Genomic DNA, 25,121 nt, shown 5'->3' on the forward strand with positions numbered 1-25,121 from the left:
TTGATGATTACTATTATATTTATTTTTGTTTGTGCTAGTAGTAGTTCATCTATTATGAATATACAAGAGTTTGAAACTTTTTGGATTATGGGATTTTTAATATTTTATGATATATACTCATATTCCCCTGCCCCTTGCTCCTCTTCTTCAACCTAGGTTCTAGGCCCCTTTAGTTCTGGGCGATTGCCTAGGCGTTGGGTAGTCAGGACCAATATTCATAAAATCGAACTGGAATGGATAACCGGACATGGGGCTGGAAGCAGTTTAACCGACTTAACCGGTAAACCAGCCGATTCAATTGCTCTAATCAGGCAAGTCCCGGGCGGTCAAAAAAGTGTTGAAAAAATAAAAAACATGCAAAAAAATCTACTAAAGTATGAAAAGCATTTAAAGAATGATTAAAACAAAATACACTCAAATGAAGTTGAAAATGAATGAAAGAAATGGATTTTAACGAATCGATTTGTGCCTCGGGGTACTTTTAAAATTTTCTGAAAAAAAAGAGAAAATATAAAAGTGAGTATTAATGACCAAACCAATTTTTATTCTTTACCATAATGTAAAGAATATTAAAATAGTGTTAAAAAAATCGACTCGCCCAAGGTAATCGGGACCTGGTCGAGGCGAGATGCTCGGGCGAGTTACTCGAACTCGCTCGAGTCCTTTTTAAAGAAAATGAAGAAAAATTAAGTTATATATAATATAGGCCCTTCTTTTTTCAGCCAAGTAGTAAATGACGTACTGGTTAGGGCATCTAATGTTCAAGGACCTCTTTATAAAAGGTTTCTAGTTCGATTCTGGGGGGCAGGTATTTTTTTCGATCTCTAACAAAACGAAGTATTCAAAAAAACGTTGAAGTTATAACAAAATGAAGTAAAAAGCTGGCGGTAGGATTTGAACCGTGATTGAGATAAAATTTAATTGTCAAAGCTTTCCAGTAAACCATTTTTGTATATCTGATATGAATTTGAGGTAGCATTTTATTTAAAGTTTAAAATACCCGTTGATCACCAAAACCACCCAAAACTGGAACCGGCCAGTATCTCACCGGACAGTTAGCGGTTAGATCTCCTGGTTTTGTGAACACTGATTGTAGCACAATCGACGGGCTTGGGACCTAGCTTTATGACAGCAAAATCCTTGAGCTTGTGGCATTATTGAAACTGTTAGGGCTCAATGCCTTCCAAGTTCAGTGAGAGACAAAAATGGTGTGCGGGCCTGTCCATTTGGAGCTTTTCCACTGACATCCTTTCAACTGGGCAGTGCCTAGGCAGCTGGGGGGTCCTGACCAATGTTTGCAAAACCGAATGATCTAATCGTTAATCGCCCGGTTAGATCAGAACCGGCCAGTTCCGGTTTTGAGTGGTTTTGGTGATCAATCAATATCTTAAACTTTAAATAAAATACTACAAATACTACTTCAAATTCATATCAGATATATAAAAATGATTTACTGGTTAGCTTTGATGATTAAATTTTATCTCAATCATGGTTCGAATCTTGCCGCTAGCTTTTTACTTCATTTCGTTATAATTTCAATTTTTTTTTTTTTAAGACTTCATTTCGTTGGAGTTCAAAAAAATACCAACTTGTCAGAATCAAACTAGAAACCTCTTATAAAAAGAGGTCATGTAACATTAGGTGCACTAACCAGTATGTCATTTACTACTTGGTTGACAAAAGACGAGCCTTATATTATATGTAACTTAATTTTTTTCTCCATTTTCTTTAAAAAAAAATGATTTGGACTTGGGCGAGTAGCTCGTCTCGGCCAGGTCCCGATTACCTTTGCTGAGTCGATTTTTTTAACATTGCTTTAATATTCTTTACATTATGGTAAAGATAAAAAATTGTTTTGGTCATGAATACTCACTTTTATATTTTTCCTTCCTTTTCAGATAATTTTAAAAATACCCCAAGGCACAAATCGATTCGTTAAAATCCATTTTTTTCATTAATTTTGAACTTCATTTGAGTGTGTTTTTGTTTTAATCATTCTTTCTATACTTTTCATATTTTAGTAGATTTTTTTTTTGTATCGTTTTTATTTTTTTCAACATTTTTTTTACCCCCCGGGACTTGTCCGGTTAGAGTGGTTGAATTGGCCTGTTTACTGGTTAGGCCGGTTAAACCATTTCCGGGGCCATATCCGGTTAACCGTTCCGGTTCGATTTTACGAACACTGGCTACAATAACCTTTTTATCTCTAGCTAGAGAGAAGATTCAAAAGAGTGCACCAAATACAAGTAAAAATTAGAAGGAATGTTAATTATTCAACCCCAAGAGGAAATAACTATCCCTTTTTACAAATAACTGATCTTTTCACAAATTTGATGATGGGTTCTTCAAGATTTTCTCTTGTATCCCCAATGCACGGACATGACAGCTTCAAACTCTCTAGACATGTTCATCATATCAGTATTCCCCTGACTCTGGACACCTTGGAATGATCGACTTAAGGCTTCTCCCAAGCATCTCTGCGAAACAAATTGGTGCTTTATTTAAAATCAAAACCTGCCTCATAGATGCAGCCATACATACAATGATATCATCCACAAAATGAAGATGAGAAACTCCGGTCAAACACAATGAAGCATTTTGAAATCCCCATGTTTGAGTTCTACCAAACTTTTTTGAGAAGCCTTAGGCACTTCAGTGATGATAAGTTACTAGAATTAGTAAACACAATCTTAGTGCATTGAGTCCAATTGTTCGACCATCTCGTCATCATCGTTTCGGCCTTATATGTACATCCCCACATTCATTAAGACGCGTTTATGTTATGGTTATCTCTATCCATAGGGCATTTTGGTTTAAAATTTTGTCTTGCCTTTTTCCTTTTTGGATTGTTCACCCCAAAGATCCATGTCGGATTGTTGGATCGTCCGGATTGATCTAGATTGATCCACATTCGTGTCCATAAAATTATTAAAAACAAAATAAAATGAAATAAAAATAGGGGTTTATGGGGTGGGGATTTAAGGAGACCTAAGAAAACATTAGATACGCTTAAAAGAGAAGAAAAAAAATAGAAATGGGGGATTTTAGGAGGGAACTCAGTCGGGAGGCATACCATCCCAGAACCTGTTCGATTGCGACTAATTCCCCATCCGGATCAGCAATTTAGTTCAGGAATCGATGGGTTTCAAAATGCTGGATGAACCTTTTTTTTTTTTTTTTTGTAGTAATTTACACGAGAATTGATCACTACCCCCTTTTTCTTTTCTGATAGTGAGCTTTGTTCCACATTTTCTTAAGTTGAAATTCATACAGGTGGATCCCTCCCAAATTGATGCAAGTGAATCTCTCTCTCTCAACGTGTTGTTTTTGGGTGGTAAATGTATGCTCATTAGACATGTGGCGTCTGCAATGAGTGTTAAGACTTCATATCTGTGTGAGGTCACATATTTAACTTCCATTAGTTTAAACTAAAAAATTAACAACAAATATATCTACTTGTACGTGTGTTTAACTTGACCAAGCTTTCTTTCTTCCATTATATGACACTAATAGGCATATCTTAATATTAACACTAAATGCTGCCCCTCTACATTGTTCCATTTCTTGATTTTGTTGATGTGTTTTTGTTTTGTTCTTTTCCTTATTTTCTTGTATTTCATTCATGTATGTCTATATTTTGTTTGTATGAACACTTTTTGAAGAATTATGTTCCGCACTTTTTCGTTTGTGTTGCTCTGGACACTGCTCTATAGATTCTCTATACTCTTTTTCTGTATTTTCTGTTGAATTTTTCCAATTCTCACATTGACACTATGTAATACCTAGTGCTTGTGGGTTATGACTTGCAATGCCATATAACTCAATCTTGTTATAGTTCATACAATGATCCTTTGTGCACAGTTTCATGTATTTGTCCCTGGTTTATTTTTTATTTCAGTGAATCGAGAGGTGGTAGTTTTTGTTAGTGGCAAAGAAGAACCCAATTTCCAGTATCTTGAGTTTTAGCAATAGAATTGTTGCTGTTAAATTTGACATTGATATGTCTGGAAATTGTGGCTGTTTTCTGCTCCCTTGAGAAGCAATTGAGGCACGCACATTGGGAACGGCATGTGTTTCAGCAAATATATAACATTATTTTCCTTTTCTTTGGGTGGATAGGTAAGATGGTATTTGGTCTGGTACCCACTTACCTTAAGTCAATTTTATGCAGATTGTATTCTTCGTAGGGCCATAAAATGGCAATTACTATAACATGTTGATGAGTAGCCTTATCTAAACACCATATTCACTACCTATCAAGTTTTTCTGAAGTCCAACTCCATGAATTGATGAATGATATAAGCTTGCGTGAGTAGATATAGCATACTGCCCACCATCGCCTCTCATTCATGGGCAAGGGAGATTAACTGTACTCGGTGAATCTCACCGAGAACCAGAGTCCGTGTATGGTATAACTAAATTATGTATTCATATGGTATGACGTGAGGGCTATAAACCAAATTGGTTGTGAACTCTTTGTTAGACAAAGGGTACATGATGTTCTTGAGTAGTTAACTGGCAGGGCTCTTGCGTTGTTTTTAATTTAGGAATCAGATATTTCACATCCTTCATCTCCACAAACTGGACTCAACGTCATTGCCTGTGTTATATGCAGATGGAAGAAGTAATCAGTCAAGCTCAATCAACAAAAGCAGTGTTGAGCTCCCAAAGGACTCTGTTTGCTGATGTTCAGGGAAAAGTCAAGCAGCTGAGCGATAAATTCCCCATTATCCGAGGCCTTCTCGGTATGTGTATAGACTAGACCTCTCTCTCTTTCTCTCTGCACATAAAGTTTGATGAGAATCCCTCAATTGCTCACCTCTGTGTTCCACAACTTACAGGTGCAATCAGAAGGAAGCGATCCAGGGACACTCTCATCTTGTCTGCAGTTATCGCGGCCTGCACTTTGTTCCTGATAATCTACTGGCATTCAAAGTAAAATGAACCTTTGTATCAGTTTATTCATTTCTTTCGTAGAAAGGAAACAAATGAAAAATAACAATGCTAGTTTTGTGATGTCTTTGTTTGAGGTATATTGTTTGTGTCCGAACAAAGAATGAAAATCAATTTTCTTAACACGATTCTTAGTTTTGGTCATCCATTGGCTATATATACAATACAATGCAAAAGACAAATAAGTCGTTTTATGCCTTTTGGAGTCATCTTTGACCCTTTGTGTGTGAGCCTTTGCTTTGCCCTGAAGATGACACGGAAAGAGGAAGCTCCTCTTTACTTGGCATCACAGAGGCCCGTTTTAGGGTCACAGAAGCCATCTCGATCAAGTAGTATTTGTGGAGGTGCACTCAGTAATGGCGAAGAAGGGGTGCCATAGGCATTCCGGCGGCTGTTGCCACACCCAAGACTTGTCCTTGTGCTAACCCCTGTTGCAGGATTAGTCCCACTTGCGTATTTGCATAGTGCCTGCACATGAGAGAGAGATCAGGAACAATAGGAATGAAGTTATAAACAAACAAATAAGCACAATCAAAGAGACACTTGTTCAGTATAATGCCCAGAAAAATATTTGAGCACTGGAAACTCTGTTCACTTCTAAAAATACATAATAGGTTGTGTATCATGTATGATTCCAGGAAGAGTGCATTTTTTAAACAAGAAAACAGTGCTACCTATTTACAACTATAGAAAATCAAGTATGACGAGGCTTACCATGAGCCAGCCATAAAAGTCTTGTGAATATAACATGTCAAATAAGGCATGCAGGGATCCAGCCTTGTGCAGTGTCAAAATTTAAAAGTCTTCTGCGCTATAAATACACCAAGAGAATACTTGTAAGTCCCTTAAAAAAACATACGCGTAACTCCCTTCACAAGGAAGAGAATACTGCAAAAGAGATGCACAGGAGCTGTACAAATATGATATTGGGCTGGCTCCTTGTATGTTCTCACATATGATAACTTTTGAGTTCCTGTGCTCATGCTACTAGTACTACCTCCACGCTACTGGTCTATTGTATGAATGGGTGGAGGAAATTTACCAAGAACTCTCCCACAACAACATTTGAGAGTGTCATGTTGAAGGCAAACACTTTGATCTTACTATTGCATTAGCCTTAATAAATAGATACAATGAATTCACAAATCTCCATGTTTAGTGACATGTAGAAAATTAAATTTTGTTTGGGAACCATGGGCACAAGTATGTGAAGTTCCTTACTGAAATCACTTGTAAAGAGCTAGTAGAAAACTTTAAGAAAGCAGCTCAAAGGGAAGGGTCTTGACTTTTCAACCCTACATACCTAACAAGAACTCCTTACACTAGAGGAGATGTAGTTGGAAAGCTTATTGGTTGCAGTGGTTTGACATAGAAATCTAGAAGAATTAGCGATGGATGGTGAACAGGTCAAAATAAATAAGAATTAATGTAGCATGCAGATACAGTATGTCGAAACAGATATCAAAGAAGAATATTGTTACACATCATGGATTATGAGCAAACGAACAAGAATGACCAAAATGAAAACGAAAAAGAGAAAACAAAGAGAAAGAAGGCACGGCAAAGGTTAAAGGAAAAAGGGTTAGCCTTTTTTTTTTGTGATATTGTTAACATTGCATTGATTACTAAAGGTCCCCGAGGGGTAATACAAATCACTGAGACAGGTGACGATGAAAGAAAACAACTAAAACGAAATACAAGTATAAAACATACAAGGGGGAGCCTTTAAAACTCATCTGTCTTTTACAAAAGTAAGCGAGGGAGAGAAAGTTATGCCTAATAGAATATCTCAGGAAAAAAACAAAAAAGGAAGTGAGAAGAAGATGAGATAAATAACAGGTGGTGGTAGGTTTTATGTATCCAAAGATAACTACCTCAACAGACCTCATAAGTGCATTCCCTGGTTTTTTTGAGAAAATTGGCGCCGACTTGATACAGATGGCTGGTTAAGTCGCAACTAGCATCTTAAAAGCAAACGACCAATATGGAAATGTAACACATAAAAGCATTGGAAAAGTATCCTAAAATCCAAGGTTGTGGTATAATCCATTGGGGTCATGACCATTCAATGAAACAAACAGTAATGAAGAGAAAGGGGTCCTAGTGTGTTCTGGTTGGTTCCACCCTCGTCCATCACTATCCCTCATTTCATGGGATGGCAATGACTGTAGTGATCATGGATTCATGGCATAATCCATTTAATTATAGAATACTTCCCCATGAGCAGAATGACAGACAAAGATTTGTGTAGCCGGCCCCAATTAATTGGGAAAAAGCTATAATGATGATGATACTTTTCCATGAGCATACACAATTAAGACAGTACTTCAAATATGGCTCAATATATATCACATTTGATCCCTACTCTGGCAACAAGAAAACTTGATTTCTTTCAAATACCTGCTTTTGAGGAAGATCCAATACTGCATCACTGAAGTCGGCACCTTCAATTATGGCACCACCAAGGTCACTTCGAGTGAGAACTGATCTTACCAGTATAGCATTTGTAAAGTTAGCTTCATTAAGAACCTGTAGAAAACAACATCAAAACTCCACTAAAGCTCCAAAAAGAAAGATGATAAGTGTACCATTCCAATCTATGCACACCACAGAGTTTGGCAGATGGGCATGTGAACTTAGTACAAGTGTCCACTTGGGCTTGATCATCTCCGCAGCAATGGATCATGACCAGAATGGCTGTAACAGCTCACTAAAATACATCCAAAGCTTATATAAGAAGATGAATTTGACTGGTATAGTTTTTGGTGACCTGAATACACCAGTTTTGGACACATGGAAACACACATTCCTCAACATTGGTAGACGGCAAACGCAGTCGAGTGATTAGCAAAATGCATCATTTAACAACAAATATTTTAAATAAGAAACAAGTTCTAACTTGCTTTCTTCATGCAATGTTGGCAGCCGAAATATAGGTGTCAGGATTCCCTTTGGGTACAGAAGGCTCACATATGGAATTTTAGAAATTTCATAGCCTTTGGGGTCAGGTAAAAATCTCAAGAGGCCCCTCTGGACACATTTACACCCCTTTCTCTGTGGCACAACTGATTGGTCTCATCCTATACTCTAGTCTTTGTTGTCTATACTGTTTTATCATCAAGGAACCAGTCTCTTGAAACTCTTGGACTCAATCCTTACATTGGAGAAATAAGTAAACCACATGTACTGTAAGCTAACTCCATAGCTATACATCCATCTAGGCAATAGCCACCCTCTCTCATGTTTAAATTCAATTGTTATTGGTCTCTTAAAAATCTGATACATGTGTCTAGCTTTTCCTATATTGTTACGAATTTTCTATCTTTACGTTGATATGTATTTTTTTTTTAAATAACATTATATACAATTAGATAAGTTCCAAAGACTCATGTCTTTCATGACGCAACTGAGGTGCAAAGCAACTCAACTTGATGGCTCACCATATTGAGTTTGCACTCGTGTGTGGTGAAATTTATTACAAATACATCAATATGTGTGTATGAGTATATCAGCAAGGGTGCATGTGATTGATGTGAATGAAAAGGAGACAAATGAAACCAAAGGATATGGTGTACTTGAAATCAAAATTTATGGCATCCATTTCACCATAAAGGCATATTGGATGAGTTCAACCACAAATATCAGTCATTTTCTCAATTTATCTAAAGAAACAAAGGAAATATTGCGAGGAACGGGCTCAAAGCATACGTGATCAAGGTGGCGGGGTGGCATAAACGTCTTGAGTTCCATTCTAAAAGGTCTCAATTTAATATTCAGAAAGTGCAGGAAACATGACATAACTCCTTTCATTGAAATTCATAAGCATCACACATCACAGTATTTGATATGATTCTATAATTTAAAATGCACTCATTCAACTTACCATACGATCCATGAGAGTGTCGCTCAAGTCCGCACCTAAGTAGAACAAAATGACCAAAATTAGAACAGCATCCACAGAGATATCATAAGCACCAAAGTAGAAAAAAATGACCAAAATTAGAACAGCATCCATAGAGATATCATAAGCGAATCAAGAGATAATTGCTATTTGATATTCTTGGGTGGGAGGAATCACTTCAACAATGTATATGCGTCAAAATTAACTAGCAAGTGAACGCTAGAAATGTCACATGGACTAGGAAGATCAATGAAGTTATAGAAATTAACTAAATGCTTGTGGTAGCAGATCATAAATCATTATAATATCTCGTAGCAATATAAGGGATGGATGCTCCACCACGTTCTCATACAAACGTATGCTTTTTATTATTTATATTTGATTCAAAACATGCTCACTCATTAGAAAAAGAAAATAGAGCTTAGAATCACATATTGAAAGCATTTTTGGCAATTCAGTGTCCAGTATAGACATATCTAGATATATAGTAATATTATTGAGGAGAAACACATCCAAATCACAAGAGCAGTTGAAAACCAATAAGATATTTCCTTATTTATCAGAGTGCATGCGTAAAACCCTACCAGAGAAGTTTGTTCGATATGCCACTGCCTTCTCAAGATAAGCACCGTTAAATGTGGAACCACTAAAATCAGACTCCCTCATATCAGCAGAGGTGAAATTTGCTCTTCTGTTTAAACAATTTAAACACCCCTTAGAAATCCAATTTTATAAATGTCAATAACAGCACTGGTGTCATCAAAACATGAAGTATCAATCTAGTAGGACATGATTACTACATCATCATCATCACCACATCATCATCATCACCATCATCATCCGAGCCTTATCCCAACTATTTGGGATCGGCTACACAAATCATGTTCCGCCATTTCACTCTATCAAAGGCCATATCCTCAGTCAGACCAAATGCAATTTTTGATTCATTGACTTTGCTCATTAGGATATGCTGTTTTTCCACTTAATGGAATGACAAAAAATGCTACTATAGAATGTCCATAAATATTTTAGTTGCGTTTTTAGTTGCAGTGCAACTTTCATGCTTTAAATGTTTCACTTTTACGCAAATGAATGAAATAAATTTATTGAATATGCACGATATTAAGTATTTAAAAAGAAAACTCGTAAAGGAAAATAACGAGTCACTTCAAATTATTCTTTTTCTTTTGTTGATGGCTGCCCCAATTCAAACCATTTATAGTCTTAAATTGGTTAAAAGTGTCCAAGAGCGTGCGTGCGTGCGTGCGTGTGCATGTGCATGTGTATGTGCGTGTGCATGTGCATGTGTATGTGCGTGCCTGCGTATTTTTATGTTGTTCATCTAATAATTACTGAGAATTTATTCCTTTTCGCTGTTTCACGTTTATGCAAACATGAAATAAGTTTATCGAATATGTACAACATTTATAATTAAGTATTTAAAAAGTAAACTTATAAAGGAAAATAACAAGTCACTTCAAATAACTCTTTTTCTTTTGTTGATGGCTGCCCCAATTCAAATCATTATAGTAATAAATTTGTTAAAAGTGTCCATGAGAATGTGTGGGCGTGTGCAGCATGCATGCATGTGTGTGTGTGTGTGTGTGTGTGTGTGTGTCTTTTGTGTTTTTGTTCATCTAATAGTTACTGAGAATGTATTCCTTTTCACTGTTTCACTTTGGCACCTTGGTCTTTATGACTACTAGAACTCATTTTCAGTTGCTAAGAAATTGTTAGAAATTTGCATGATTTTGCTCAGCTTACAAGTGTGAACCCAATAGAGGATAACAATCTAATATCTACAAACAGGCCCCTGCACAATCTAGTAATCGGATGTAATACTCAACAGTTATGCCATAATGTCATTATTGTAGACCAGAGAATTTGCAACTTGCTAAAAGTGACCCATGTGACTAGAGTGTAGACAGCGGAAATAATCTTCATAGATGCAGAGCTAAGTCCATTTAAGATGAAAAGAAGATGTCAAAAGCTTCAAAAGGCACATTAGTAACCTTGGTAAACTCCCTCTTAAAGTCCATCAGATATCTAAAATGAATCAAAGAAGTTACAAAACTAAACATATAGATGATCTTAGAAAATCGTTTTTCCTGGATGTATGGTATAGATCCTAGTTACTTAGCTTATATATGAAATGGTTGGTCCTGATCACAGCGTTCTGGACCTCCTAAGTAACATGATGATTACATTTTTTTTCTTTTTCTTTTGAAAATTTGCTGAACACATTTTCAAAAAAGAACAAAACAAAAGTTGGCGAACATGATAGTCATAATAACATGAAACATTTTTTATAGCCATAATAACATGAAACATCAAGCAGCCAATATACTTTGCATGATGCCCAGTTGCTCTGGTTAGCTTCTCCAATGGTTAGATATTAGAAGAATTGAAAGAACATAAAAATTAAAAACATATGAAATAATTAGGCATCTAAAGTGAGGTCAAACTCATAAATTTTGTCATTTCCAAGAGATTCCAGACAAAACGTATCACCTGAAATTTTCATTTGCATGGACTGTCTTCCTGCACAAGAACAGGACTTTATCAATTCTTGTTTGAAACATACAACATTATATTGTGGTTAAAAAATATAATTCAAGACTCAAAGATTTCAATGGAAATCTATAATGATAAGAGGACCTCAGGTCAGCCGAACCAAATTGAGCTGCTGAGCCTATGCCAAATTCACCACGGGTTTCAGCTTCATATTTATTGAGCTCGGCCTGAGCACTCATTCCAGAGAAAACAATGGCAGCTGCCAATGTTGTTGTAAGGATTACCTGCCACTTCCTTGGTTCTTCTGCATTGTCAAAATTCAGAAAATTTTGAATTAATAGAATACTATGACATATCAGGGATCCATATAGGTTCATTACCAATTTTTTCCCTTTCCTTGTTTCAATTTGTTCAAGAAGCATTGTCCTATAAGACACTGTGAAGTATTGGAATAAAGCAAAGCACGCTATGTTTGGGTGAAGAAGTGAAAATGAGAGTAGTGAAGAAGTGAAAATGACTCCAATTTGTTCTCCCCTTTAGTGATTTTCCTCAAACCTCAAAAACCTTAAAGTGAGGGGCCAAAAAGAAAAAATTTTCACTTCTATTCTTCTATCTATACATCCCACTACAAAAAAGCCAAAATTTCAATGAGAAACCCTAATTATAAAATTGTCTTATTTTTCCCTTTCTTTCCCTTACTATTTTTGTTTTATCGAAAAATAGCCCATTCCACATGGGGCTAGACCACCAACACTATAACAATCTCCCCTTCTAGACCTATGAAGGACTTCCCCCCCTTAGTAGATCCCATGCCCAATATACGTGTGCTCGGGTAGTACCCATACTTGCCAAGTCCTTACAAACTTGTCCTTTGTCGAGGTGCCTTCATCATCATATGTGATGGATCACGATCAATATGGATTTTCTCTAGTTGCATCGATTGATGCTGCAAGAATCTTGGATCCAATGATAGTGAACGTCTACATGCTTTGTCCTTACATGAAATGTCACGTTCTTGCTTAGTTCTATAGCACTTTGACTATCATAGTGCCACAGAATGCTTCAAACCCAATTCTTGTGAAAACCTCTTCATTCAAAATATTTCTTCACCTGCTTCTGTATCTGCTATATATCCTACCTCCATGGTGCCACAAAATTGTCTTGCTTCAAACCCAATTTTTGTGAAAACCTCGTCATCCACAATATTTCTTCACCTGCTTCTGTATCTGCTATATATCATATCTTCATTATGGATAAAGCAACATAACTCTGCAATTTGGATTGTCATGCCATGGCTTCCCTGCAAAAATGAAGAAGTATCCCAATGAGACTTCCTAGAGTCGACATCTCTAGCCATGTTTGCATCTGATGTCCTTCTAGCATAGGTGTTTCATTTCCCAAGCATAAAATAGCTTGGATATACCTTTATGAGAATCCACTTCACTGTAGTCCAATTTTTTTTGCCAAGGTTAGCAAGAAATCTACTTGCTAAGCCAATTGCATGTCTAATGTCTAGCCTCATACACACCATGGCATACATCAAACTCCTCACTGCTCAAGTACACGGAACATCTTTCATTTCTATTTTTTCCTTATCATTTCAAGGATTCTGCCTTTCACTTAAAGTGTCCTGCTGGTGGCATGCTAACCGGCTTTGCATTCTTCACATTGAACTTTCCAAACACCCATTCAATATATTTTTCTTGTGAGGGCCGCAAATTCTTTGTTTTCTTATAACATTTTATCTCATGCCAAAAACCTATTGCGTTGGCCCTAAATTTTCATGCTAAAGAACTTGCTTGATTCTTTTTTTATGTTGTCAATAATGTGAAGATCTTGTCCAACTATTAGCATGCCATCATCATAAATAGAAGAATAATGAGCCATCATCAGAAAATTTCTTATGGTTTACAATTTCTTCATGTACCCATGGCTCATCATAATGAGTCAAACTTCTTGTACCACTGCCTGTGTGTTTGTCGCAATCCATATAAGTTTCTCTTCAGTCTGCAAATCAAGTGTTATTTACACTTCACTTCAGATCCTTTTGGTTGTTCAATACAAATATCTTCCTCAAAATCACCATGAAAGAAGGGAATTTTGACATCTATTTGTTTTTCTTATCTTCTTTCTTTTTCTTTCTTTCTATCTTTTCTTTTCTTTTTTCTTTTTTTTTTTTTTTTTTTTTTTTTCAAGCTTGCAGCTAGACATAGAATCACACAAATAGATGACATCTCCACAATTGCTAAAAACTTTTCATCAAGGTTAACACCTTTTTTCAGCTCAAAGCCTTTTACAACTAGACGAGTTTGTACTTATTTTGCCTTTCATCTTCTTTCTTCAACTTGAAGACCCACTTGTTTTATGGTGCTTTCTGGCACTTTTGTAATGCAACCAGATCACATGTATAATTTGTTTGTACATGTACCCTGCTTCTTTGAAACTTTCAAGCTCTCCACCATTAGCAAGCATGACATACTCAATGGAAGCATACTTCTTTGATGGTTGGCTCCCCCTAGTGCACAACTAAATTGATCCATCATTGGTGATTTTTGAGGGGGTTGCTTCCTTTGCTCAGCATAACCATATATTGAAGAATTATCACCGACTACTTCTCCATAATCTTCTTGTACGCCTTCCTTGTTGTCACATGTCATCGGATGAGGAACTCGAGTGAAATTTATAAGGCAGTCTATATTACCTTCTGGTTTCTCAACTTTCAGAGTCTTCAATTATTTAGTCTTCATAAAAAGCCACATCACAACTTCTAATTACTTTCTTTTCTTCTGGATACTACAACCTCTTTTCAAGCGCTTTGCATAAGTTAAGAAGATGCCTTGTGTTGACTTATCATCAAGCTCCAACCTTTGTTCTCTCGATACATGAACGAATGTTTTGTAACCAAATGCCTTCAAGTGTTAATATGAGGCATCTTTTCCCAATCCTCACTCTTACTGGATATACTCCCTTGAATGGAACTAAAAGAAATAGATTAATCAAATGGCACACAGTGTGCAAAGCCACAATCCAAAAGGATTTAAACAATTTAGCAAGAGAGCGTCCACCTACTTCTTTCCATGATAGTGTAATTCATCCTTTCTACTATACCACTTTATTACGGGGTCGGGGAATAGACTTCTCATGTCTGGTGTCATAATTTCTATATTATCATGTGAACAACTCTGAAGTATATTCCCCGTTATTATATACGCGGATAAAATTTAAAGGCTTCCCAGTTTCCTTTTCAGCACTAGCATGAAAATATAGAAAAATATCAAAACACTTTTGTCTTTGGTTTTCATAGCATATGCCTACACTTTTCTAGAAGCACCATCTATGAAAGTTACAAAATAAAAGGCACCGCCAACAGATTTAACTGTCATGGGACCGCATACTTCAGAGTAAACCAATTCTAAAATATTTATTTTAATTTAACAAATATTTTTAGATGAAATAGCTATATAATCAAACAATGACAACAGTGATTTAATGGTGTCTTTCAAGTTGCAAGGTAGTTGTTTCTTTGCTAGAATTTGTATTCCCTTATTACTAATAGGAGCAGGCCACTTATTCCAAATGTTTTCATGACAGTGTTTACTTCATCCATACGTAATTGCTCATGCTTTTTATAAAAAACTTCTTTCATCTTACCACCAAAAGAGACCATTGGTTAAGACTCCACATGCATTACCAGAGCTATTACTATAGCCTTTTTCATCCAACTCGCCAGTGAAAATTAAATTTAGTCTAAATCCACGACACGTCTAGCATCCTTGAGAGTCTATTTGCATCCAACATTGATTTCCACAACAAACATGACCCATTTCCACAGTTTTTTATGTGCCACTGTTTCTCATCATTACTACGCCAAAGTTTCCAAACTCATAGGATGTAAGGAAATCCATCTGTGGATTAGCATGGTAGGAAACACCACTATCAACAATCTAGGTTGTATCTTGACATGCAACACCTAACAAGCCTTATCAAAAGATGGATGATAATATCATCATTGCAAGCAATGCAGTGGTTTCCTTCTTTTCCTTGTTCTCTATCTTAAGTTTTTGATGCTCCTTTTTCATGTGTCCAGGAAAGCCACAATGGCAGCAATTTATACTGTTTCTTGATTTGGACCTTCCTTCTTATCTTTCACAATTGTGAAGTTTCCGACTTGTACTTCTCCCACTATTTTTTATGACATGAATTCAAGGATTTTTTTTTATTTTTTATTTTTTGTAATTTCCTCATTCAATGAAATATTTGTAACTTGGCTTATTGTTACTTTCCTATTTGGAGCGAAGTTGCTAAGAGACACCACCAAAGTTTCCCAACTATCAAGTAATGATCTCTCGAATAACAAGGCCCACAACTTGTCATTCATGCCCATCTTCATGGAAGAGAGTTGATTCACTATGCTTTGTGTCTCATTTAAATACTCTACAACTGACATACCCTCTTTGAACTTCAAATTCACTGGCTTTTTTATTAGGAAAGATTTGTTTCCCCTCGTCTTTCTTTAGTACAACCCTCCCAATTTCTTAAAGCAGGAGTGTGCCGAAGTTTCATTCGACATGTTTCGAAATACCTTGTCATCCAGCCATTATCAGATGTACCCAATAGTTTTCCAATCTAGTTACTCCACTCCTCATTTGTCATTTCTTTTGGTTTAGCTCCATTACCATAACGGAAGTAAACAGTTTTCTAATCTAGCTTCCTCCGCTCTTCATCTGTCATTTCTTTTGGTCTGGCTCCATCATCCATAATGGGAGGATACAACTCTTTGCAGTATAGGACATCCTCCAATTTTTCCTTCCAAACCAACCAATTATTTTCGTTTAAGCTAATCGGCCTTCTTGTGTTTTCCTCCATGATTTGCAAAATGAAAATAACCCTACTCAACTTGGTTAGAATAACCTTAGCATAGAGAGGTGGAGCCAGCTTGGATTTGCCGTTGCAAGATCATACTTTCCTTAGTGATGCATGGAGAAAATAAAACTGGAAGAATACAAATAAATAAATAAATAAATAAAGAGTCGAGAGAATATACCATCTGTCAAGGTTAGCAAGGGAATCCACCCCAAAATGATCTTTTCACAAGATCAAATTTACTCAATTCTCATTCTCTCATCTCTTTACAATGAAGGGAGATCTCCCCTTTAAATAAAAATTAATAAATAAATAAATAAAACCGATAAAAATATAATCTCTCTCACGTACCACCTTATATCTTGTCTCCCTCTTTTCTCTTGCACTTTCTTCAATTCTTATCCACATCTTTCCCATATCCAAATCTCTTATCTTTTCCATATCTAAATCCCTTAAATTTATTCAAAGCTCATCTTCTTCTTAGTCTCTTCTTCTCCCAATGTGAGGTCCCATAAATCTCTAATCAAATCTAACTAAACCTCATGCTGCTTAATATAAGGTAAGCTTAAAAAAAAAAAAAAAATCACGCCAAGATTTACCTTTGCTAAAAAAACTCATGCCAACCACTCCCATTCTTAAAAAGACAAATTCAAAAAAAATAACAAAACCATAGTTATTAATTTTTTTCATAAATTTTATCTACATTATTCTCCCGGGGTTGGGAGAAGCTCGACCTCGAGCTTATAAGCAATCACCATCTACTAATTGGTAATGTAGTCCCACCATGCGCCTTAGCACCTTTTCTTCAATTTCTTCATTAAATAGATTCATAAAATGCTTTGTGTTTATCTCGAAGTAGAACACAGGGATCTCAAACTCCATCATGATCTTTTCTTTTTCTTTTGCAAGTTCCTCGTAAAACTTAGAAGATCTAGTTGAGTACACATTTCTTGTCTATAAATTTCTTCATTACAATCGGGGTTAGCACCCTGGGTTTGTCGTGGGACTACTGGTGCAAGATCGATGTGATTGCGAGCACCTTCTTCGAGATGAAAGTTGTTCTGCAACCGTTGTAATCGTTGATTCATTTCACGAAATTCAATTTGAACATCCTCCATAACTTTGGTCAAATTTTCTAAAACTTGTCCCAGTCGATCATACATAGTCGGCATTGCAATAGTTGGATCTTACTTGCTCTGATACCAACTGATGCAAGGAGAAAATAAAACCAGAAGCATAAAAAGAAAAAAGAAAAAAGGTTGAGAGAATATACCTTCTCTCATGGTTTACACGAGAATCCACCCCAAAAAGATCTTTCTACAAGATCAAATTCACTCAATTCTCATTCTCTCATCTCTTTACAATGAAGGGAGATCTCCCCTTTAAATATGAAAAAATAAACAAATAAAAAAACCATAAAAATATAATCTCTCTCACGTACCACCTATATCTCTTCTCCCTATTTTCTCTTTCACTTTTTTCAATTCCTATCCACATCTTTCCCATATCCAAATCTATTATCTTTCCCATATTTAAATCCCTTAAATCTCTCAATTCTCATTCAAACCTCTTCTTCTCCCAACGTGAAGCCCCATAAATCTCCAATCAAATCTAACTAAATCTCACACTACTTAATATAAGATAAGCTTAGAAAAAAAAAACAACTCACACCAAGATTTACCTTTCTTAAAAAACTCATGACCCATTCCCATTCTTAAAAAGATAAATTAAAAAAAAAATAGTTATGAATTTTTTTCCTAATTTTTATCTGCATTACTTAGCTGACTGACAGGTCTGGAATTCCAGATTTGAGAAGGGAAACCATCCAGCGTACCAGCTATCTTGCACGCTATGCCATGGACTTCTATTTGGAACTGGCTTCCTCCACTTCCTTCTAACCGCGAACTCACGACAGAATCAGGGATAGCAGCTGCTACCTGAACCCAGCTTATAGATTCACGTTATAAGGGAATGGTCTAAGACTGCTACCTACTGGCTTGGCTCAGCATTAGCTACTCCATTCAAGTTAGGGAGCTCACGCGGAAGGCAATGTAAGCTCGGTCAGCAAGAGCAAGGTCGGGAGAGGTAGCTCACTCACTCTGCAGAAGAGTAGTTCTTCGGGTCGGGACGAAACCTAGAGAAAAAAAGTATAACCAGGCTTGGATACCATTTGTTAGGAAGTGATGCCTTCCCATCTATGAGTGAATCAAAGAAAACATAAAATAATAATATTTTAGAGGAAATTGCGCGATCAACCACTTACCAAGATTTTATATAGAAAAACCTTCAAAGAAAGGGAAAACCATAGCGCACGATAGACAAAATCTACCACATAACTAAAGAGTTGCAACGGCTCTTCCCAAGCCGATTGAACGTAGTTTGAGGATCTAGGGGCAAGAAAATTCATAAATATAGGGTTACCACTGTGATATTGATTACCTGTCTTGCTCCTCTTCTCAAAAGTGTAAAAAGAATATTCGAAATGGCATTCAAAAATTCTGAGCTTCAACCACGTATCAAGAAACAAAAACAAAAAAAAAAAAAAGAGAGAAGCAAAAACAACTCCAATGGATCTCCCTTTTTGCAATTTTACCCACAAAAACCTAGGGTGAAAAAGTGAACTAGACAACCATTTTGCCACTATTCTTCTTTTCACACATCTCACTACAAAAAGGCCAACTTTTTTAATGAGAAACCCTAACTATAAAATTTACTTATTTTCCCTTCCCTTGCTATTTTTGCTTTCACAACAAAGTTGCCCACTCCACATGGGCTATACCACCAACATGGTAACACCTCTAGCTTACGTGGTGATAGGATCATCTCTGGTTTTCCATGTAACTTAAAAACTTACACGATCCCAAACAAGCAACTTGATACTCTGATTGAATGGTTTCATAACACCATACTCAGAGAGGTTTGGAAATTGCCTACTAATGTGTTCCTAGATTGTCGTTCTTCAAGATTATGTGAACAATTAAAGCCCATCTTAAGAGGTTTAAGCAACTATTCCTCATGAAAGATATGGGATAAGCGGATAAGGGTATCTTCCATAGTTCCCTGAATTTGAGCATAATCATCAAGTTTATTACACAGGAAGACTACCAAAATGATTTTATCTGGTGAGCTAGACTTATTGACAATAAGCAGGTTGATATATAACCAGTTTAATCCTAAGTGACTAAAGTTGGTGTCCTTCCAATTTCCTAGTCCCAGGTAGGTTATTTCATCTATTAATAACTAGCTGATAAGGAGCTCCTATAAACCACATATAACTCCATTAATTCAAATAAAATTCATAAAGGAACGCATAGATTGAATAACAGAAGCAGAAACACCCAAGTTTTCAGCAATTGCAACTTCCGCTTTCAGTAATTGTTACTGGGTTGCATGTTATGCATACAAGTCCATATATTCAGGAGAAAAACAGTAGTGACCATATCAGTAATACCACAATTATGTGAAGAAAAATTTCAGTTGGGTTTTTCATTCGGAGATAAATTTTTTCAAATTACAAAAGAAGAATTTGAGTTGGATAGTCCATGTTCACAAAATCACTTACCATGAAAATTGTGGTTGTCCTTTGAAAAATGGCAGATAACCGCAACAGGAGGTAGCTTTGACGTACAAACCATGCGTGGGTGAAGGTTATGGCGAATTCGAAATGTGGAAAACGAAATATTGGGCGGTATGTGGAGATTAAACAGAGATGATGATAACGTTGAAGCGGATGCCATTGCAAAAGAAGTCAGTGCTCAAAATAGGGACGGACGGATAACTGAGAGTAGTTATTCTGCCAACTCATCTTCTTGTGGCCACGTTTCGCAAAATTCGCTTGGAGACAATTTCCAAGACGATGGTTTGTTCTTTTATTCGAAGCGTGTGGTTTGTACTAGGCTGAGGCTTTGAGTACTGGAAATCTGTGTGATGCTATGAAAATTTATTTTTATATCAATTAATAAAATTTTAAATTTTAGAAATAATGTACATCGAGTACATATAAATATGTATTACATGATACACTATTCCCAAGATTTCAATCTATTTTTCTTATGTCTATACATCTTAAGGACAAGACGATCCATTTGAAGATTTTTAGGCATCAAAGCAAACCCCTTCTAGTAAATTTTTGAGGTATGCCCTAATTTAGTTGTTTAGGGCGTCACTTTATATAAGCTTTTTTCTTATTTGAAAGTCGCTTCATGTGTAATTAAAAAATAAAAAAGAGGTTTTATATTATACAAGTATGCTCCTCTAAAATTTACCAGGATGAAGTTCTAGTTCATATTCAACCCTAATTATAAAATTCTAAAAAAAGTGTAAATTGAGTATATCTATAAACTTGAAAATAAATAATATGTTACCATAAGCACTATTTTTAAGATTGATTTTTTTTGTTCTTTATATCCATATATCTTGACATCGAGATGATCAGTGGCAAGTTTTACAACTTCATAATACTCTTTTCTAATGGATTTTTTAGGCCTTTTCTTTTCAAAGATACTTCATGTTGTATAAGGGGAAAATATCAACTAAATAACCTAATAAACTTATAAATAGTATTTTGAAACCCGGTAATTAAATTAATCAGGACGGAACCAATTCTAGCATGGTGTAGTTTTATACCCGGTTGCCCTTAAAACTCCCTCTCTTACATTTCTTTTTTGTCTTTTTTTATGCTTGTCTTATGATTTTTTAGGCCCATTTTAACCCCCCACCACATAGATTTTGATTTTTATTTATTAATATTTTTTGGATCACTAATCTAGACTTGATGTAGATCGTCGATCCAGCAATCCAAAATGGATCCAGGTTTAAAATACTGCTAACAAAATCAAACTCATTAAAGTGTTAGTGTCACCCTTTAAATTTGATTGCAGCTTCCTTAAAAAATATCTTGAACAAATTGCCCAAATTTATGTTAAAATCAGCAAATTGCTGGTCCTATTCAAGATTGGGAATCTAAAACAAACAAAGGCATTTAGAGAATGTCTACCTACCTAAGTTGGCTGAGCCAAATGATGACAATACTCCTAATTATTCAAGATTAACAAGATGGAACAACAATTTACAATTGAAACAAATGTTTTTTTGTGTTCCTAATAGGCACATCTATGTTGCTAACCTTGAATAACAAGGGGCATTATTCTGAGAAAAAAAATTACCAAACTACCCCTAGTTGTTTAGCATTGTGGCCACTTGAGTGGGCCAACTACCGAAAATGCGCGAAACTTTTTAGAGTTCACAAACCTAAATATGCACAATTTGGTAACTTTTAAGCATATTTTTTGAGGAGATAACCAACTAAAATCATACTTTAAAGTAAACTCTCTCTACTTTAAAGTAAACTCTCTCAGTTGAATGGGATGTTCTGACTACTTTGACAATTTTGTAAGGTGGTTCGACTATTTAATTGTACTTTTATTAAAAATTGCTTTAAGAAGTGTGAAATAAAAAGAAAAATTTCAAAAGAAAATGAAATATCATCTTGTTTTGTCATCTTCTAAAATATTTTTTTCATATTAATTTTGTTTTTGTTTTTATCAAATTAGTCATAGCTCATTGTGATGTTAAAAGTCAATTTATCGATCTCCACATATTACGGCACAATTAAAGTAGAAAACTTCCTATAAAAACCATATTACTTGACATGATGTAAGGCAGGTGACTTTGGCTTCAAATTCTCATTGAATTGTTGAGCTCCACCCCACTTGCACATGAATTCTCAAGCGATGTTCTCAAACCTCACAGCCTGCAAGTAGAGGCCCATGATTGGTCCTTTAAAAGACGCCTATAGGTAGTGCAACTACAGTGTTAATGGATTTTAGGTGTCTTCTAATGACAAGTTCTCCCTTTTAAGTTTACGCACCAAAACATGATGGTACCGGGGTTCTCTTTTTGGTACATGTGGACATTCCTCCCTAGTAGGTATCTTCTTATAAGCATAGTTGTATATGCATATGCCTTTGGGTGGCAATATCAAGGATTTGGCCCTCGTCCTAATATGTCGTCATCCCATGCATGAATATATTTTTTTCAATTAATTTTCATTGGGCATCTCTTTGACCTCGAACAGGACACCCTATAAACCCTCCTAAGTTCGTCTTTATTCACAATGTTAAAGGATTTCAATGACTCAAGGCACCACTTCCAAGCCCTATCGGATAGGCATAAGCTACACCCCCAATCCCCTCCTTGAGAACCAAGCACGAGTTTGAGTACACACGTGTCAAAGCCATGAAAGGCCACGAACCTCCAACACAGGTCCTATTCTACAAGGAGTTTTATCATAAAATTTGGAGACAATCATCCAACATCCATGATAGTGTTGTTCCTTATGGTTTGGATTTTGCGAGAAATCTAAGCCTTCATTGACACATTTTTAGTATGTTACAAACCAGTAGCCTTTTGGTGTTTCAAACTTAGATTTCTCCAAAGTTAGAAGGAGTATTATCATGAAATTTGGTAAATGTGTTCCTCATATAATCCTCTATTAGATTAACAATGTCCCATAACTAATAATCTTCTGATTTGAAAGAGATTTGGCCCATAATGGATAGGTCTATTATGGAAAATCTAAAATTGTGATAAAGCAAATTTGAAGGGTCATATCTCCCTCATTTCTAATCCATTTGACTTGAAATTTATGGAACAGAATCCCCTTTGAATCCTCTTTCAGCATATGAAATTTCAAGTTAGAAGGACTGACCATTTGTAAACGATCTAATGTGTTGTGGACTATGCTCATACTAGTATTTGCTTATCCGCTATTGTATTCAGACAAGAAATCCACGAGATTTTCTTGGGGCAAATCCCATCATTTTGGGCTTGTTTCACCTCAAAACTCAAATAATTCATATCTTATTATGACCCTATGAGAGAGGAGTACTCTAGCCACCTTGAATTTGGATGAATACAATTTTTTTATCATGATTATCATCTCAAGTAGCGAATTTGGATTAATACAATTTTTTTATCATAGATTTTCATCTCCAGTAGCCCATATAGATTGTTGCCAAGGGATAAGGATTGAAAGAGAGAGAGACTAAAGTCAAGAATAATATCCAAGAGTGCTGCATACGACACTTTGAAACTCCAGGAGCATGAGAGAAAGAACACTACACCAGTTTAGGACTCAAATCAAGGAGATCTTTCAACATCAACATACTGAGGTATAAAGAATCGTATATTCGTATGTGACTTAATTTTTATACTTGGGGTTATCTAAAATTCAGAAAATTCCAGCACCCTCCATTGAAAATTTAATTCCTTAACATAATTCTAGAACATTCCAAACGAAAAAGACATGTCGAGTCCCCCAATTCCTTTCAAATTGTATCACAATCCATTGTTCAAGATGCGCATAGTTTGCCCTAAACAAATGTAAAAATGACACTGGTAATCTTGGACTCAGTGCATCCTCATCAACCAGAAATATTCTAGTGAAGTACTTGGAGCCCATTGGACAAAGTGTACTCCAACAAGACAAGTAGCTCAAGAGGAGTCCATAACAAATACAAATTGCCAAATAAGGACCAAACAAATGTATTAACCAAAGACCATAGTAAAAATTTGTAGGAATGCCAAAAATATCCCCCATGATCCAAATCAAACTTGGGACTGCAAAAAAGTGTAAATGGGGAACCAATGCAACAATGAGGAACCTAAAAAGTAAAATATTCACCCCCTGTGATGCTACTCTCTTCCCAAGTTCTAGGGCAAAATAAACAATGATAGCACATCCACCTAGGTCTCTAATGATAACATCACCACCTTAACCCCAATCTCATGAATACAATAAATTTTCCAAACAAAAACTGAGTGTTATCACATGGAACATATGGGAACTAAACAACCTTGATAAATTGGACCAAATTAGGAACTTTATTTGAAACCATATTAATTTTTATGTTATTTTATTATGAGTGATGTAATGAGGTTGTACTTGTAAGTTTGTTTAGTAGAAAGTTATGAAATTACTAGGAGATTAGTAGCTATTGTTGTAAGTTAGTAGTTATTGTTGCAAGTGGGTAGTTATTGTAGGAAATATGGTTGTAAAATATCTATTTAAAGAGAGGTTTGTAGCGAGAAAAGGGGGTCACATGTTTTAAGGTTAATCTTGGGTGTCAAGATTATAATGCCTTTGTGCACCCTCGGTCACATATATAAAGGTTAATCTTCGGTGTGAAGATTGTAATGCCTTTTTGTACCCATGTTTTTTCTTTAATGAATGTTGCTCTTCCACTTCATTTGGGTAGCTCTTCCTCTTTCTATTTGGTTGTGAGTCTTGGGCTAGTGTGACATTGTTACACTAACTGAGATGCGGATTGTTCTGATGTTGTACCATCCATCTTTCTCTACATGGTATCAGAGCCACAAAGGTGGTGGTGATGTTGTCTTGACCCTTGGTGAAGAAGATTAATTGTTTTTTTTTAAGATGGATTCGGTTGGAAGGTCTAATGATTTTAATATTGAGTTGGGAATTCAACTCAAAGCAGTTTTTCTATTTCTTAGCTCTTCTTAACGATCTGGGATCCCTGTTTAGAGATCTCTCTTTGATCTGGAAGAACCTATTCGAAGGCACGAATGAAGTGACTTATCATTCGTAGGTTAAAGAGGGAGTATATTCCCTATGCTATTTCTATTCAAGGGTAGGTTATGAAGACATCCTCGGTGGAGTTTGAGAATCTCTTTGGTGGCTCGTTAAATGGCCGGATTTTCAACTTCAGGACATGATGGAGATGATTGCAGATACATGGTCTCCTTTCTAAAAAATCACTTTAAGATAGAGTGTTAAAATTGTTAAAGTGTATTTTCTAGAAACCATATTATTTTTTACGTTATTTTATTATGAGTGATGGTGTGAGGTTGTACTTGTAAGTTTGTGTAA

General features: G+C 35.8%; 2 protein-coding genes across 8 annotated transcripts in view; one reads left to right on the forward strand and one right to left on the reverse strand.

Annotated features, from left to right (window-relative positions):
• The window catches only part of GOS12 (golgi snare 12), a 33,882-nt gene extending 28,785 nt beyond the window's left edge, over nt 1-5,097 (forward strand). Inside the window, exons 5-7 of one of the 2 annotated variants that reach the window (XR_016051105.1) lie at nt 3,899-4,119; nt 4,616-4,745; nt 4,842-5,097. Coding sequence is in view for 1 of the 2 variants with exons in the window: in XM_006878526.4 (XP_006878588.1) it covers nt 4,616-4,745; nt 4,842-4,939 (228 nt within the window). In the remaining variant the exon portion in view is untranslated. The remainder of the gene's footprint in view (nt 1-3,898; nt 4,120-4,615; nt 4,746-4,841) is intronic. The other variant, XM_006878526.4, reaches the window with a different exon arrangement.
• On the reverse strand, nt 4,937-20,160 carry LOC18422653 (Pentapeptide repeat-containing protein). Of its 6 annotated transcripts, XM_088860576.1 has the most exons (9): nt 19,794-20,074; nt 18,066-18,365; nt 11,513-11,672; nt 11,366-11,395; nt 9,439-9,545; nt 8,837-8,871; nt 7,354-7,482; nt 5,668-5,764; nt 4,937-5,421 (listed from the first exon to the last, which is right to left on the reverse strand). In XM_088860576.1, exons 3-8 carry the CDS (start codon nt 11,605-11,607, stop codon nt 5,705-5,707), a joined length of 456 nt encoding a protein of 151 aa, XP_088716702.1. In that variant the 5' UTR covers nt 11,608-11,672; nt 18,066-18,365; nt 19,794-20,074; the 3' UTR covers nt 4,937-5,421; nt 5,668-5,704. The 6 variants fall into 6 exon arrangements, with proteins under 6 accessions (XP_088716702.1, XP_020524093.1, XP_020524096.1 ...); XM_020668434.2 differs by lacking the exon at nt 18,066-18,365 and having other exon boundaries at nt 19,794-20,160; XM_020668437.2 differs by lacking the exon at nt 5,668-5,764.
• Nucleotides 20,161-25,121: the final 4,961 nt, after the last annotated feature.

The sequence above is a fragment of the Amborella trichopoda genome, chromosome 3, assembly GCF_054954075.1.
Source record: "Amborella trichopoda isolate Santa Cruz 75 chromosome 3, AtrichopodaSantaCruz75HAP2 v2.0, whole genome shotgun sequence".
NCBI lineage: Eukaryota > Viridiplantae > Streptophyta > Magnoliopsida > Amborellales > Amborellaceae > Amborella > Amborella trichopoda.